General features: G+C 40.8%; 1 protein-coding gene across 1 annotated transcript; it reads left to right on the top strand.

The window, feature by feature from the left end:
• The first annotated feature begins 7941 nt into the window (after positions 1-7941).
• Positions 7942-18377, top strand: LOC147902270 (serine carboxypeptidase-like 27). The gene is made up of 12 exons (XM_087374466.1): positions 7942-8124; positions 15060-15145; positions 15186-15367; positions 15807-15914; positions 16029-16124; positions 16209-16301; positions 16463-16551; positions 16845-17108; positions 17255-17388; positions 17760-17855; positions 18044-18149; positions 18231-18377. Exons 1-12 carry the CDS (start codon positions 7942-7944, stop codon positions 18375-18377), a joined length of 1584 nt encoding a protein of 527 aa, XP_087230592.1.
• Positions 18378-18437: the final 60 nt, after the last annotated feature.

The following is an 18437-nucleotide window of genomic DNA, read 5'->3' as shown; positions in this document are numbered from 1 at the left end:
ATTTCTCCTCTCCATCAATGCCATGTGCCATGGATGAATATTGGTGAGAGTATTCCAATTTAAAAGGGAGCCCCAAGGCTAGGGACTATCTTTGAGCATTGAAGCTACAAGTAGCATGGCCACCCAAGCCAACATTGTGGCTGACTGCTGCAATATTGGCTTTGGTTGCATAATTTTGACAACTCCATGAGAGGTATAATCCCTATCAATAGACATGAATGGACGTAAGTCACATGTTAGAATGGTGACATTTCTCGCTACAACTAAGATTGGTGTTCATACCTATCATAAGCCGCAGCTACTAGATTTGGCCATGTTTAAACTATGTGAGACACAAGTGACAAGTTTGGAGAAAATAAGGGGAAGGAGACGTGTAGGGTTTTGCTTACTAGATTTGTGTCACAAATGAGGACTGCATATATAGAGAACACATGTGCAAGCTTTAGGGTCCGATGGTATTTGGCCTTGTGATAGAGCATCCCATGATAAACTATATGGACCAATCTAAACATTTGGATGTGGTCATCAATAACCACAACAATGTTGGAGCTTTTGCATCCTGTCATCAATAATCAATCTAAACATTTGCATGTGGTGATCAATAATCACAACAATGCTAGAGATTTGCAAGGTAACCAAAGAGTAGAAGAATAGATTGCATTATGGAGGCTATACTACCAGTGTGGAGGGATAACATGTGTGGATGAGGTAATAGGAATTCTTGATAAGTGTCACACCCATTCCCTTAGGCCAAAGATACCATATTTTTTTCACGATGATTTTCATTCCTTTTTTCTTTCATCTATGTTGCATAAGGGTGGTTCATAGAGGTGGTGGTCCATAGAGTCATATCCTTTTCTTATTGTATCATCAATACAAGGGAAGTGCAAATGGTCATATGCATGGTATGACTAAGCCAATGCACACAGGTACCAGGTATAAATCATTTGGGGCTACCATTAAAGAGTGCCAAGTGTGGAATCCTTCCAATCTAACCTTTGGTTGAAGATAGGGGGCACTTGCCAAAATAATTGCAAGGCTCATCAAAGTGTCATAAACCCAAGGAACATAATATTCCCCAAGGGGATGTGTGTGTGCATGTGTGTGTGTGTCTGTGTCTGTGTGTGTGTGTGTGCATGCATGCATGCATGTATGCTTGTGTGTGTGTGTGTGTGCGTGCGTGCATGCATGGGTGTGTGTGTGCATGCATGTGTGTGCCTCTATGTGTGTGTGCGTGTGTGCGTACGTGTGTGCATGGGTGTGTGTGTGCGTGCATGTGTGTGTGCATGCCTCTCTGTGTGTGTGTGTGTGTGTGTGTTTGTAGTTTTGGGAGGTTGTAGCTTTGCAACAACCCACCACTACCTTTGCATAGCACCTACCTATCACCCTCTATGTTGAGTCTATATTACAAACCTTCAATGCTAAAAATTTTTAATTTTTTAAATAAGTCAATTCCTTAGTGGACTCTTGTATCCTATTCTAGAAGAAGTCATCAGTGCTCGATGCAAGGGAAATAACATTAGCATGAGAGAATTCATGATCTACACTAGAATTATAAGAGGATTTTGGGATTCCATCACACACGCCCAGCTAGGTTGTACAAGGTAGTGGCTTGGATAGGTGTCTGATTCTCCAACAAGATTTGCATCTACACTAAGTGGGATCATATTTTGAACAACATCTTTGCACTGCTAAAAAAACACTTAATCAGTTGAATTTGCCCAACACCATTGTTCACCATTGCCAATAATGTAGCATGCTAAGACTTGAAACCCACAACTTCATGAGTATTATGACCTTTGTGTTTGCATCAAACGTCCATATTAAATGCAAAGTATCACTGGTACTATGCTTGTCAATGACATGAAATGTATAGTATCATTGGTACTATGCTTGTTTGTGGACATGAAATGTAAAAGTGTGAACTTTGAAGGTTGGGCCTATTCACACAAGAGGATGGGTTTGCAAACCTCAAGTGTCTTTGTCACAAAGAATAGAGGTACCCTTTAACATGATCTTTGAGGTTGCCGAGATAAACCAAAAGGCCCCGTGAGGTTGTCAAGATAGTCATAGCCTTTCATGTCACGATCTCAACTTTACATAAACTACTATCTAAATTTATGTGTGCACGCATGTGTGATTCACATGCTTGCATCAATCTAGACCAGCAAAATGTTTAAAGTTTGACAAAAAATAAGTGAACCTACAAGCTCATTATGTAAGGAGTTGAGAGAGATCTCATCTACTTTGTAGCATATTCTATCCTATCTTCTAACCATTAAGCCTAAATACAGTTCTTGAAGTTGCTTGGATTTGTGTGTTTTTGGGAGGTTGAAACTTTGCATCAACCCACCACCACCTTTTTAATAACCACCCATTACCATCTATATTGCAAAATTCTATAGTGAAAATTTTTAATCATTTTAACAAGTTAATTCCTTTATGGAATTACTTGTATCCTATGCATGTGTGTGTGTTTTTGGGAATGTGGAGCATCACAACAACCCACCACCACCTTTGCAACAACTACCCATCACCATCTATATTGCAAATTCCCATTGCTATCCATTGAAAGGAGTAAAGAAAGCCCTAGGAGTTTTGGAAGAACAGAAGCACCATATGTAGGGAGCATGTTTGATTTGCACATAAAATATGTCTTTTAACATTGTTTTACTATGATAGATGATTTATCCATGGATGTTTTGGTTTATTGTGACGTATGATTTATCCATGTAGGCCTTTGAAAGAAAACATCCATGGATAAATCATCTGTCATAGTAAATCAATGTTAAAGGACACATTTATGTGCAAGATAAACATGCTCCCTACATATGGTGCTTCTATTCTTCCATAACTTCTGGGACTTTATTTACTCCTTGGATAAATGCTCTGTCGTAGTAAATCAATGTTGAAAGACACATTTTATGTGCGAGGTAAACACGCTCCCTACATATGGTGCTTTTTTTCTTCCAAAACTCCAAAAAGTCTACCCAGTTGACACCTACACAAACATGCCCCAAAAATGATTTACATCCAATACGCAAAAACTACATGTGAAAATGTTTATTTTCCATGTACTAGCTATAGGCTGTTTTTGGGCATGTTTGTGCAGGTATCAGCTAGGTAGACTTTCAGGTGTCAATGTCACCTACTGGAAACAAATTTTCATGTACAGCATGACAAAGAAACTTGAGGTGTGTGAATAGTCCCTTACAATCTTCAAAGTTCACACTTTTACATTTCGTGTCAACAAGCATAGTACCAATGATACTTCCCATTTAAGCTGGATGTTTCACAAAAAGATAAAGGTCATAATACTCATGGAGTTTTGGGTTTCAAATTTCAACATGCTATGTTATTGGTGTTGTCCAAATTCAAATGATGAACTGTGCTTTTAGTGTTGCAACAATGTTGTTCAAACCATGATCCCATTTAACATAGATGCAAAATCAATTCTTGAAGGTTCAATGGTCTATGAGGGAGGCAATGCCGGTGGAAGAGTCTCTTTTATTTGGAATCCAAAATGCCATTTGAACAACACCTAGGTGCAAATGTGAAGAAGAGAGAGCTAAAAAATTTGATGGTTTTGAGCCTGAAGATTTGTTAAAATTGTGATGCAAATGTCAACATCCAATTCTTTCTTCCAATTATTTTTCCATTTTACTCTTCAAATTTCTAGCCATACTTTTGGCACTCCATGTCATTAGTAATAATCCAATTCCCCCTCACAATCATTTGCTCCAACATGAGTTTCTTACTTTCATATGTGTCTCGTAGACCTCTATGCAACTATGCATAGCCTCCCAAAATATTGTTTTGGTGTTTGGAAAAAGCCACTTCAAAGAAAAGTTAAGAACAAAAGGAACTTTTTTCCATTATCTATCTAGCAAAAAAAAAGGGTTTGCTAGATTATTTACTAGGTAAATACACTGGGTTAATATTGTTGCATTTTGCACCTTCCTGCAAACTCTTTTACATACATTCACTCATTCATGTTTACATGACATAAATTTTACTTATTCATAGACATCCTTTTATACCCCTGTTATTACCTTAAAAAAGTGTTGAAAAATAACTCCTTTAAGAAACATCCCTCATAATCACTCTCAATGTAATAATATTATACAAATATAATTACTTATTCAACACTTTTATATCATATGACAATATCTTTATATTGTTTTTATAGCATAAATAAAAATATATTTATGGACATCTTTCTAAAGAAGTTTAAATCACTAGAAATAAGTATTAACTTGGGATTATATGTCACTCTCATAAAAGACATGTAATATTTAATACTAGATGCAAGATTTTCCAAAATTTAACTCCATATATGTGCTCAATTGGGGTTTTTTGATCAATTTGAGTGGCTGAATGACTATATTTGGACATTGGATGTGAAAGTTGTCACTTTTAAGTGTTGTCCAAAGTAGTTTCGTACCTTGGAAGACCTACTTCAAAGGGGTTTCACTAGTGAAACTACCTTGATGGTTTGCTTCAATGAGTTTTCTTTGGAGAAACCCTTTCATGAAGATAGGTTGAGAGAGATTTTTCAATGTCACCTCCTATTAGGTAAAAGTTGTAAGAAGGATCATAAGGGAATTTTCATAGAGAAGTCTACTCTACATGTGGGTTTCTTCAAAAGCCATCCCATTACGTTCTCACCATTCCCAAAGATTCATGTAAATATTTGTGTATAAAATAGGCATTGCTATATAATACTTTGCATATTTCTGAATGAAACTATGTTTTCTTCCGATCCATTTTTGCCATATTTTTGCATAGTTGGAAGCTTTTTTTTCCCCTTTGCTTAGACGCTTAGAAGATTTTGCTTGGAAAATGCTCGCCCTCGCCTCTTTTCTCCCTCTTGTTGCTCAGTGAGTTGCTCATCCTACTACTCCTCCAAGCCTAGTATTACTGCTCCTATTCCTAGTCCTTTTTCTACTGCTCTCACTCCTATTCAATCATCCCTTGTTCATCCTGATGCTATTCTTGGGGTTGTCGGGTTCCTGCTCACCCTATTGAGTTTTTGATGGCTTGGCTCTGCTTGAAGAAGGTATTGTACCTAGCCACGGCACCCATCCTAACATCAACGGATGGTAGAGCATGCAAAAATGTGGGCCAAAGTGGGTCTAGCCTTTGTTCACCACTCACAACTGGTTCTTGGCTACCTTTTCAAAAATTGTGAGCTAGTTGACCTTCATGTGATCCTCCAATGTAGTGATAACTCGAGCCACATATTGCCATGTCACATAGCCTACTCTTTTCTTTAATCTAATGAGCTCAGAAAAAAACCTATAGGTGGCCTTTAAGCCCTCATCCTCAGCCTTATTGATCAGGTATTCCTATGAGGATGAGTAGCTTCCTCCTTCAAAGTAAGCATCACACCATTTGGCATCCACCAACTTTGTAGAAGTGTTGCACTTATTTAACTCTAGAAGGCCTTCTTCAATAGCTTTGAGGTGATCTTGACATGTGTTTTGTTGATGACAAGGCTATGGTCTTCCCCATCATAAGAGTTGAGAATCTCCTATGCTAGCTCCTCGTCATTGTGAGCCTCGTTTCATGGTAGCTATGTGAACTTGAAAAGATTGTTGGCCTTTAGGATGCCTATAAGGACATCACTAGAAAAGTCTTCAATCGGGTGTGGGGGTGACACACAAGAGCTTTGTTTCCTCTTATGTTGGACTCGACACTCTCCCTACATAATGACAAGGATAACACAGGTGGTAATAGAGAAGGAAGATGGTTGGCAAAGAGGTTGGGTAATAGGAACAAATTGGCATAAGAGAAATAAAGAGCTCAAAGAGGATGACATAAACATTAAAATTGTAGTAAGGGGAAGTAGAGAGAGGGTTGTTGAAGACAACAAAGATGACACTGATGAAGTATACTGGATCTGCAAATGAGGTTGATTAGTAGAATTCCTAACCAAGTGTAGTCGATTTGAATATGCAATTGTAGTTCCTATCAAATCAATGGTTGCATGAGCCTCCCTTGCTTTAGCATGATGTTTCTGCATTAATAATCCTTCAACGTTAATCATGCCATGTGGCAGAATACAATGCATTTGTTCCACCATAATTAAATAGCTAGCTAGCATGTTGCCTTAAACTAAGGCATTCACTAAAGCATTGTCAATCGAGTTATCTAATTTCAAATTATGTTTGTCTAAAGAACTCATTGCTTGGTATGGCTTTACTTTGCTTCCATTATATATCTCAAAAAACATTACCTTCCAAATCTGTGAGTTGCATTGTTTCATTGTCAAACACTTCCATCATCCAGTAGGTCCATTCCAACCCAACTTAAAATTGGTTTTGATAGGCTCCAGCTTAGAAGTATAGACTAACACAAGAATACCCTTCTTCAAATGCTTAGTCACAATATGTCAATCATGTTAGGCCTTCATTTTGCACTATAATACCATCTGTAGCCAAGTAGCTTGGAGGCGTAACTTATCCAGGTGGCTTAGTTGATGCAATCGCCCCTTGATTATCTTTGTCTCAACTAAATGATGCTTGATAGCAACTCAAAGACTTGGGACAACAAATTCTAAGGGAACAACTACCTCTAAGAAAAGGTTCATACAAAAGGGTGTAAGATTTATAGTTTCCTTGTAAGTAATGTGATAAGACCATAAAGTAGAGTGTAGCTTGGCATCCCATTCACCCTTAGTGGACTGTACTGTCTTATTGACAATGAGTTTCAATGTCTTATTAGTTGACTCAGCTTCACCATTACCACGAGCATAGTAAAAATTTAAAATTGTATGCATAATTTTGAATTCCTTTCTAAGTAACTACATCACATCATTGAGGAGATGTGTCCCTTGATCACTAACAAGCTACAAAGGGCATCCATACCTGCATTTGATATTTTCATAGATGAACTTAGATGTACTTCGGGCCGAGTTGTCTTAGAGTCCCTTAGCTTCTACCCACTTAGTAGCATAATTAGTGGCAATGATTATATATTTATTTTGAGTGAACCTGGCTAGTTTAAAAGGACCAACAAAATCACATTGCATACACCTGGTTTGAGCATCCTTGAATAAGGTTTCCCAACATAATCCCATTTGTAACACTTTTCTAGCAGTTATTGGAAATGTCCTCCTAACAAACTGAGTGAGCCTCATACAATAGCTCGTTCATTTTTTTTTTGGAAAAAAAGAAGGGCTAATTATATTACTTCGAGACAAGGAATACAAGAGACTCAACAGCAATGCTGGAGCACAGGGATAACTCCCACCTGCGAAACTACAAGCCACACAGGGCTAAGCATAAAACTGTTGCAAAATGCTGTCAAAACAAAAAGCCCTAGTCTGGGTCTTCTGAAAACCAGTAAACCGCGAAACCAAAAAAGCTACAGATCCCTGATGAAGTGAATCTTGGAAGTACTAGAAAGTCTTCGAGACTGTGAACCATCAACTGATATGACTCCTCTGAGTCAACATCCAGCAATCGAGGCCGACCAATAGTCCCTGATGAAGTGAATCCTGGAGATACTCGTAATCCAAGCATGTATGGATCCCTCCTCCGCTGAGATCCCGTCCATCGTGCCCACCCGAGGGTGCCAATAGGAAGAGACCTGCCAGCATGAGCAACCACCACCTGACGGGGGGCGAGTCCACACTCCAGTAGCCCGCTCCACGCACCTGCAGGCCTCAACCCACATGGGGAGCCTCCTGGTACGACAAGAAGAAGTAGAGCCAAAGGAGAAGGGATCCCTGAGGAAAGAGTCGAGGGCCGCCGCCCTGTGGGAAAAGAATCTTTGAGAAAAACCTCTGAGTCTTGAGAAGCTTGGAGACCCAAGCAAGGAGGCCACCAGCCGATGCGACCCCTCTGGGTTGTTGTCCAAGGGCCAGGTCTTTCCAGCTCCAGTGCACCACTCGCGGCCAGGAGATGCTGATGGGACGAGGGCAGCACAACCACCACCATGGGGAGGCACGAACTGGATGGCTGGGGGATGGCCATGGCCGATGTCACCAGGGCAAAGCTGCGAGGAGAACTCCAACTCCAGAAGAGTAGGAGAGTGCAGGGCAAACCTCCTCCTACCAAAGAAATGCCACTGGGAAGGGAGAGACGCTTCCTGAAAGATGAACCTACTGCTATTGTGAAGGTGCAAATGTGGAGGACCGCCAGGGCAAGGGAGACGGCTGAAGCCGAAGATACTCCCCTCCGAAGAAGTGCAAGGCCCCATGCCACAAGTGGCTCAACACCTCCAAATGCCCGAACACCCCCAACCCAGATGCTTTCTACTCCATAAAGAGGGAGAAGGGTGCAAAAGACCAGCCTGGAAGACCACGACCACACTGCCACGGGAAGGAAGCCACCAACAAGCAGGCCAAGGCTGGGGATGCGCCATCCAGGAGAGGCTCACGGTTGAACCGGAGCAGGGGGGTAGCCAGTCAGCAAGCGGGAGCACTCAGCCAGCGGAGGGGGCTTGCAGCAAAGCGAGCAGGGCAGTGACCAAGGTGCAAGGGGAGGGCGCAGGGAGAGAAGGGTGGGAGTGGCAGGGCGGAGCCTAGGCAGCACGAGGGGCGGGGGCAGCAGCAGGCAGGGTGAAGGTCGCATCTCGCACCTTTTTACAATAGCTCATTCATGCGGTAAAACCCAATGGCGTAGAATCCCACTAGGATAGTGATGATAGAGCTATCTGCTATAATCAAAATGTATAAACAATACTTTAAATCTAGTTGTGTATATTTGTCTCGAGTCATGGTTTTAGGAAATGTGCCCTTAAACAAGTAATCCACCAACTCGGCATATTTATTCTCACAATAATCAATTGCAACCAATTTAGGATCTATTAATTCCATATCAACTCCATGTGTTTCTTCAGGTGCTGGTAACCTGGACAAACAATCAACTTTTACATGTCTTTTTCTTGGCTTATGAATAATGTTAAAGTTGAATTCTTGCAGCAGAAGCATCCAACAAACAAGCCATCCTGAATGATAGCCTTATTGATAAGATAAAGAAATGCTTGATGATCCACATAAAACACAAAGTGGTTACCGAGTAAATAGTGCATTAGTCTTTGCATAGTAAATACCACCCCCAAAGCTTCTTGCTTTGTAGTGCTATAATATAATTTGGTAGGTGTCAGCTATCGGCTAGCATAATATACTAGATAGTCCAATCAACAATCTAGTTGAGATAGAACAAACCCAAATCATAACCAAAAGCATCCACATGTACATGTTTGATAACATCCCACTTTCGTTGTCTAAGAATTGGAGTAGCCATTGCTCGGTTTTTCAAATCACTTAAAACTACAATCGATTCGACATTCCATTCAAACTTAGCATCTTTTTTTGTTAATTCATACAAAGGCACCACAATCCTAACAAAGTATTTGATGAATCTATAGTAGAAACTGATAAACCTAACAAAAGAATGTAATTGAGTTAAGTTCTAAGGCTCAGGCATCTGTTGTATGGCTTAATTTTACCGGGCTCAGTTTGGATACCATCCTTAGAAATAACGTGGCTGAGTAGAATACCAACTCGGAAATAGAACACACTCTTAGCTAGATTTAAAGAGATGCGGTGCTTGTCTGCATCTCAAAAAAACCTTCTCCAGGTGTTTTAGGTGATCAACATCTGAAGAATATACACATAAATATATAGCAATTAACTGAGTGAGGTAATCTCAAATAGTGACAACCATTAACTTCTGGAAGGTTGATGGGGCATTCCTTAATCCAAAAGACATCACTTTAGTTGCATAGGTAAGCCATTCTATAATAAAATAAAATTTTGATTGATCCTCGAGAGCCACTGTAATCTAGCTATACCAACAACTAAGTACCAACTGTAACCATCCATAAATGAGTACATCTCATGTCCTACAACTTGTTCCAAAATTTGTTAGTAAAGGGTATGGGAAATAGATTAGAAATTGTCTACGCATTTAATTTCTTATAGTCGACATAGACTCAAAGTTTGCCATTTTTTTAATGCACAACCATAATAGGAAAGAGCCAATCACACCACGATCAATGGCATATATAAACCTAGAACATAAGAGATTATCTAACTCGACTTTGACTTGCTTGGCATAATTGGGATTCATTATATACCTTTGTTCATGTATTGGTTTAGCATATGGCACTAAAGGTATCTTATGTTTACACAACTCAGGAGGAACTCCTGAATTGCTATATGGGTTTAGCATCTGACACTAAAGGTATCTTATGTTTACCTTTACTGTTGTATTGGTTTATCATCTAGCAATAAATGTATCTTATGTTTACACAACTTAGGACTTCCTTTAAATTTGTGTAACTCCATGCAAACACATCTTTTAAATCTCTTAAAAAACATGCTCAGATAAACCTGCTCATAGGTTTTTGCTTGTAAAATTGATGCATCCAAAAGAGGCCAAAGGGGAATAATGATTTGGGCACCTCCTAGCCAAAATAGGATAACCAGGGGGGGAACAGTGATGAGGAAACCTCTGAAAGGGAAAAACAAGATAGCTCAAAGGGGAACAACTAGGACACCTATCAGGATAAGGAAATGGAGGAGGGTGAGGAAACAAGAAAACAAGAAGACACACCCAAGAAGTAGGAAGTCTGAGCGAGTGATGCAGATCCATCACACCAAGCTAAACAACAAAGAGGTAGCTCATCACTCGCTCCACTTACTCTGCATCCACCCCCCTCACCTCTTTAGAGCCTCGTATCTTTAGAACCATTTTCCTTGGACCCGCTTCTTACAAAGGATGTCATGAGGACCCAGGCTGCCATAAAGAGTGAATGGCAGATACTCGGGGAGAATCTGGTCCATGCAATGCAGGCCCTTGATTATCTAGCCAACCATTGGATCCCTCCCTAGGTACTCGAGCATAGCTTGTCTTTATAAAAAGCAAAGTACCAGGAGGAGGCTACACAATTTTTGAAGAGTAGACTACCAACCTACACCGAGCCAAGGAGGATTTGATAGCCGAGTGTAAGTCACTGCAGGAGAATTTAGAGGTTAAGAAGACAATTTACAATGAGTTAGTTCGGGACCATGCGTAGTTGCAATAGGCACATGATGAGATACAAACATACTATGGTAACTTGCAATGAGAGGCATCCATAGAAGGGAAGGCATTAAAGGAGGAGAAAAAAAATTTATAGGCCAAGCTGGATAGTTATCAACAACTCTAGAAATTAACTCATGTCCTACAAGTTTTTGAAGAGCACCCAAACAACCTGCCTCACTGACAACCATGAGATAATGATGATGTCAAACTGGTGGGCTTTATCCTTCCATCTTGAGGGAGTAAGTGGGCAATTCAGGCCAGCACTGGATGAGTTGCCTCACAAACAAAGGGGGAAGAAGGGATCATGGAATTATTAGACCCTTCTTAAGTTCCACTCAGCAGGCCCTTCTTATGTGTTGCACTCAGTACGCTGAGCATCCACAGGCAACCCAGATGGGCTACAATGTTGAGGACGTAGAAGTACAGGTCCAGTTTTTGGTGGAGGCGGAAGACAAAGAGGTGCAGATGGAGTAGATGGTAGAAGCCAAGCCCATTTTTCTAGTTGAGGATCTCCTTGTTGTTGCAGTTCCCACCACGAAATTTTTGCATCACATTCTAGGTAGGGAGGAGATGCCCACCCATACTGGGTCTATCGACAGACTGAAGCAATTGGATTTTTTTCTCTCCCTCACACTATATGCACCAAGAAGTTTTGGAACCTGTAAAACCAATCATCTCGGTATACAATCGAGAAATTCGAGAGTTTTATGATTTTTTCAAGGAACGTGCTTAGAGGTAGCATAACATTTTTAAGACCAAGCATTAGTTGAATCTTGCTTGAGTTTGTCAGCTACCTGCTGTTGCTGCTGCTAAAGCTTACTATGCTTGAGCTGCCCATCTACTCTAGTAAACCTTTGTGGTGTGAGCTCAAGCATTTAATCAGTAGCCACATACTCGAAGCTAAGTCGATGCATAATAATATTCGTGAATTATGAAAAGATCTGGGCATGAAGTGGCAGGAGCGGGTTAACCAGGTCAAGAGGTACCACACCGATTTTGCGATGCCACTAGATATCGATGTTTCATCCGAAGATCAAGTCATGAAAGCTAGATGCTGTATTGGTGCAAAACCCTGAGCAACCCCCTATTGATATTAGCAATATATATCCTTGGCCACCAAGGGGCAACGTTTTGATGCAAAGCCACCATGATCCGCTCCTTGCACTACGATAGCAGATGCGAGCGGTCCATCCTCACAACTAGTTTAGAGCCAGTTTGTCCCCGACCTCGCATTAGAAAACATTAGAGCTCATTTTGTGGCCTTTTAGCCCATAAAAAAAATAGCCCTCCACCAATCAAAGGAGGGCCAACGTAATGCCCAAAAAAATCACGAAAAAAGAAAAGAAAAAGAAATATTGTTGAGTTGCATTCAATGAGGATACTTGAGTTACTTTATTATATCTGACATATGGTGTAGAATTTGGTATTTTTGACATCGCCCATGCATCCAGAGAGGGCCAAAACCCCTGGAATGACTTTTGAAACATTGAAAACGGACCCCTAGGGGCTCGAAAAAGGCAAAAAAGGCTCGAAAAACCAACTGTACAAATGAAAGCGATTTGATAGGTTGGCGAGGCCATTCTAAGGATTTTGGCCTACTCTGGACATGCTAGTGATGTCAAAAATACCAAAATTTACACCATATGTTAGTGGAGTTATGTCATATTTTATTATTTTAGAGTAAACAAAAATGAAGAAATCATGAATTTCTCTTACTAGGGCCCCATAATGAGCTGCTTTTTTTCTAATGCATCTATTGAAGGTGTCCTTGATGACCGCAAGGCTTCAACACTCAAGCCTCTACATTTGAGTGATTCCTTGCTAGTCCATGAGAACACGGGCAAGGGTAGTTGAGGTGAGATGTTAGCCTCAAGTTAGGTTAACAATTGCACATCATTATCGAGTGTCGCCCTCGATTGGAAGCAGTGGAGTCAGTTGAGCACATATTTTGTAGAGGAGAGGTGCAGTTGATTGTGATGACACATTTAATAAGAGAATGGGGGTTGGCACACTGAGCACATACTCTTTTAGAAGAAGGTTCTTTAGGTAGTAATTTGATTATAACTATCAATGGGGGGGAACAAGAGAGCAGTGTGCTGAGTTCTCTTCCTCTGACATGAGTTGCCAGGATAGGGAGTGTTCACTGCAAGTTGAGGTGGTTTGGTTGTATCAAGAGAGTTTATAGGAAGTGATTGGTTCTCTATACTACTTTATAGTGTTGTGCTTACTCCATTGTCTAGGTGTGTTTTATAACTTTGGTGTTCTCCCATCATCACACAAATCTTCTTTTCGATAGCTAGCCCCGACCTTTGAGTGTTTTATATGTTGGCAGTTGTTTTAGACGAGCACACTCTCCTTAGGAGGACTATAAGAATGAGCATCTTCACTGAGCATAACATCAGGTTTGGGTAGTAAACCAAGCACTTTTGAGTTAGTCGGGTAAGGGATTAGAAGCGTCAATCAAATAGAGGAATGAGTTGAGAAAAAAAGAAAAGTGAGAAAGAAGGAAGGTAGGTATTCAATTTGAGTTCGTTTTTGATGCTGTTTGAGATTTGAACGTCTACAAATTGATGAAATGGTATAGGGAACCATTGCTAAACCTTGTATACAGTCCCATCTCTAAAAAAAACTTGAGATGTGATGATTGGGTGTGCCTTTTAAGATCTTGGGAATGACAAGTATCCCTTTTTGGATGAAAACACTTTATTTTGTGCTATACTTGCATGTTTTTTGTTCTTTCTCGTTGCTTCATGCTTGTTAGTAGGAATAGTAGGTAGAAAAGTATTCCCTAAGTACTCTCCAAGCACTACAAACATTTCATAGAAGCTCCAAAAGTTCTAAAATTTCCTTCTGTAATAGAGTTGGGAAAGATAAGCTAGGTTAATCCTAACCTAGCATACACTGTGATATAGCCCAACATCCTCCAGGTTATTAGGCATGTTGGAATAGTTGTTGATGTTGCTAGGATAGTTGTTGGCCACATTGGGCTAGCATCTGAACTCTGACAATAATTAACAACCTGATACTTGACAAAATCTACCAATTGGCATAATTAATGCATAAAATATGATCCAAAATAGGGGTAAACTCTTAAACCATCACATCAAGGGGTAGTAACATCAGGGGGTAGTAATCTATGCATTAACATCCCAATGCATGTGCAGTGTACACTGGATTAGCTGGTTAATAGTACAAGGGTGAAAACTAAACTGCATTGCCTCATTGTGATCATTAGTGATCCCATATGCTCTAAATCTCTACCAGTCACACAAAAAATCATTGAATTGAACCTTCAAAATTTAATGGAGGGGTCATTGTTTGCTTGGGTGGAGCTATTTTTGGTGAGGTTGAGGGACTTTTCTGTATGTAGGTATCTTGCATGACCCATAACTTATGCATTGCTCTCATGTTCAAGTTTGGAATGTGTACTACAACTTGAAGACAAAGTTTGCCGAATTTCGTTGTCTCTGCCCACGTGTCTTCCTAGTGTAATAGCTCTTACAGAGTGTTCTCGTGATGGCTCATTGTTTGCTTGGGTGTAGCCATTTTTGGTGACGTTTAGGGACTTTTCTGTATATATGTATCTTGCATGACCCATAACTTATGCATTGCTCAATGGGATTCCGCAAACTTTGTCTTCAAGTTGTAGTACACATTCCAAACTTGAACATGAGAGCAAAAAATTATGTAATTTGGAATGAAACCGTCAAAGCATTACAAGTGCTATGTTGCATGTGAAGCATGCATCTCGAAGACTCATAGGATATAGCAATTTATTCAAAAACATCAAAATTTAATCCTACTTTGATTGCTTACAAGAGATGGAGTGAAGAAAGTACGGACAGTATTATGTGACCGAGGCAAAGCCATTTTATGATTGCTTACAAGAGATGGAGTGGAGAAAGTACCGACAGTATTATGTGGCCGACTGCAGCCATCGAACATTGTATATATAAACCCCATATTCTCCTTAAACCTTAAACCTCAGCCAAACCCGCATGTAGGTTGTGTTGTTCGAAGCATCATGCACAAGCTCTTCATTCACCACCTCACCATCTTCTTCTTCTTCTTCTTTTGCTCCTTCTCTTTGCTTCATCTTCCTCCTCTTGATGCTTCCATTTCATTGTCGTCTCCTCCTCCTCCTTTGAACCTTCAACAGTCCCTGGATCGCATCTCTTTCCTTCCTGGTCAACCTCTCAATGCCTCCTTCAACCAGTTCTCCGGCTACGTTACCGTCGACCATTCAGCCGGTCGCTCCCTCTTCTACTGGCTCACTGAATCACCCACCAACGCTTCCTCTAAGCCTCTCCTGCTTTGGCTCAATGGAGGTCCGTGCATTCTCTATCATCTCCGGCGCATTCTGTTTCTTTCCTTGTTTGTTCTTACAGAACGACGTCTGCAGAGCTTAATAGTGGATGGTTTGACGTGCTTATGATTTTGATTTTGATTGGTCTTCGCATAATGGAGGAAAGCGATTGAAACGACGTTACTCGGCGTTCTGGACATCACCTGGATGTAGAAATTCTCGTTGAAAATATCAAAAGTTCCGTTATTGTTTGCTGCCTGATAGATCTGCATCATGAGATGGACTTAAACAAGCTCGGGAACCTTGTTGATTTGATTTATGCATTACGTATATTTTCTCCGCCGAAAATTCGTCTTCTTCCGCCGACTTCTGGGATCAGCTCTCAATCTTATTGTTCTAATGCCCATGAAAGTCGTCTCTTGTGCTTCTATATATACTTCTCATCTGGGATGGTTTGGCAGGACCAGGATGTTCTTCCATAGCATATGGAGCGATGGAGGAGATCGGCCCATTCCACATACACAATGACGGGAAAAGTCTCTACCTTAACGAGTTCTCTTGGACAAAGTGTAAGCGCATGCATATGTTTCCCTCTACTCAAGAATCTTTACCTCTACACATTACCGCACATGGCTCTTCGGTGCAAATTATCTAAAAATTTGTTTGATGTCACCCTCACACAGTTGCGAATATACTTTTCTTGGAGGCTCCTGCTGGTGTTGGATTTTCCTATACAAACACTTCTTCGGACTTGAATACAACAGGCGATAGGCGAACAGGTACGCTCAGTTCTGTAAGCTCACCCAACGCGCTGAGTGTGTTTTCTAACCTATGGCCTTGACTTTTAACGATCTGGGCTGCAGCCGAAGACTCATACAACTTTCTATTGGGATGGTTCGAAAGATTTCCACAGTACTATCACAGAGAATTCTACCTCACAGGAGAGAGCTATGCAGGTAATAAGATTTTCCCCATAATTAAGATTACAGAGAGAATAGTTTTGGATTGAGAACAGAAACCTCTTATCTTTGAGTGATGTTCCGTCGATGCATGCTAAATTTACTTTAGACACGCAACCCGAACTCTAAAACATTCATATATGCGAGTTGTGGTACAGGTCATTATGTGCCTCAACTGGCAAGACTGCTGTTTGAGCGAGAATTGAAAGGAGTAGCTAATCCACGAATCAACCTCAAGGGGTTCATGGTAAAGAATTGAACTCTAGACACACACCATCTGTTTGTATATATTCTTCGGGCTGTTCGGTCGTCCAAAGTGGAAGTTGTTACGTAACTTTACCTTTCAACTTACAGTAGCTTATTACATAAATTCACAGTCATATATAGTGAGGAGTAGGCGGAGGATTCGAAATGTCTGTAGAGCCCAGCTCCGTTGTGACCCCGGTCCCCTCTCGCAGCCACCGGTGGAATCACGCAGCATTCAGCATTGACTCATTGCAAAATGGGTGACAGACTGACAGTAACTTGTGTGTGTTACAGGTAGGCAACCCCCTTACGGATTCTTACTACGACAGCATCGGCAAAGTAGAATATTGGTGGAATAGTGCATTGATATCAGATAAGATGCGGCATGATCTTCTCAAAACTTGTGACTATCATTCAGCAAATCTTTCGGATCAATGCATTTACTTACGTGGTCGTGCCTGGGAAATGATGGGAGACATCGACTTCTATAACATATATTCCTCTCCTTGTGCACATCCAATTGGCGGCGGAGTGGAAGTTCAGTCAAAAAGCAATCCGGTAAGCACTTCAACTACTAGAAAAACTGCTTCGTTAGGCATTTTATGGAAGACGTGGACATAAGGACAAAATCGCAGTCTTTAAATGAACGTTTATGCTCTGTCTTTCTAACGACATGACCAGATACAATTTTCTTTAATGTGCAGTTGAATCTGATTCACAGAGCAGGCTACGATCCATGTTCAGTGAACTATGCAAAAGAATACTTCAATCGCGAAGACGTTCAGAAGGCGCTGCACGCCAACGTAACCAAGTTGTCATACAATTGGACTTCATGCAGGTTTACTACCTCGGAATGTCTTTTCTATATTCTTCAAAGCCTCTTCCGGACCTCGAACGATCTCTCCCTGACGAGTTTAAACGCTCTCTCACGTGACTCACGCAATTCAATTTGCATGTATATGTATGCGTATCTTTATTAGTACAAAATTGATATAACGCATCCTTCCTGGTTCTAAAGAGGTCAGTCTTTTGAAAAAACCCACACAGGCAATGTTTCTGGATGTTAGACGATGTGTATTTTCGTATCACGAGACGCTCAAGGCTTATGAAGTGCCAGGCACTCAGGCTATACTTATATCGTCATGATGTTCTTTGCTATTTACTGGTCCGCGTCTGACTAATTTACATTGCTTTCCAATTGCCACGCAGTGAAACCCTTTTCAACGAATGGAATGATTCAGCCTTCTCTGTGTTACCTGTATACGAGGAGCTAATAGGGGCAGGCCTTCGAATTTGGGTCTTCAGGTTTGTGCTTAGAAAATTTACTCTAATGACAGTTTGAACTCTGCATGATAAAGAAGCTGCCATGCTCTAATTCTGCGGCATCATAACGGAAACGCCATGCTCTATATTATTTATTTGCAAAGAACTAGAAAATGATGAAAAAGAAATGTTTGGAGCATTTACTGATCAGCTATGCTCTAAATCCACAGCGGGGACGTGGATGCCGTGGTGCCAACATCATCGACGAGGTATTCCATTGAGAGTTTAAAGCGAGCGACGAAGGTGAAGTGGTATCCTTGGTATCTAGATGGCCAGGTAAGAGGGAGCACCATCATCAATTAAGCTCTAAGACTCTCCAAAAAATTGCATTTAACAAGTAAGCTCTACCTGAAACAGGTGGGAGGCCATAGCCAAGTCTATGAAGGATTTACGTTTGTTACCATTCGGAATTCAGGCCATGAAGTACCTCATCTACAACCTCGACAAGCCCTCACACTGATCGAGAATTACTTACGAGGAACCCCCATGCCTGCAAAGAAGTAAAGGGGATAAATCCTTATGCCTTTCAGCACAATGGATTTCAAAAAGCTTCGAATGAGAAAT

Source organism: Dipteris shenzhenensis, chromosome 5 (assembly GCF_047967505.1).
Source record: "Dipteris shenzhenensis isolate YYH24624 ecotype China chromosome 5, Dip_SZ_1.0, whole genome shotgun sequence".
Taxonomy (NCBI): Eukaryota; Viridiplantae; Streptophyta; class Polypodiopsida; order Gleicheniales; family Dipteridaceae; genus Dipteris; species Dipteris shenzhenensis.
This window is presented reverse-complemented; position numbering and strand designations above follow the sequence as displayed.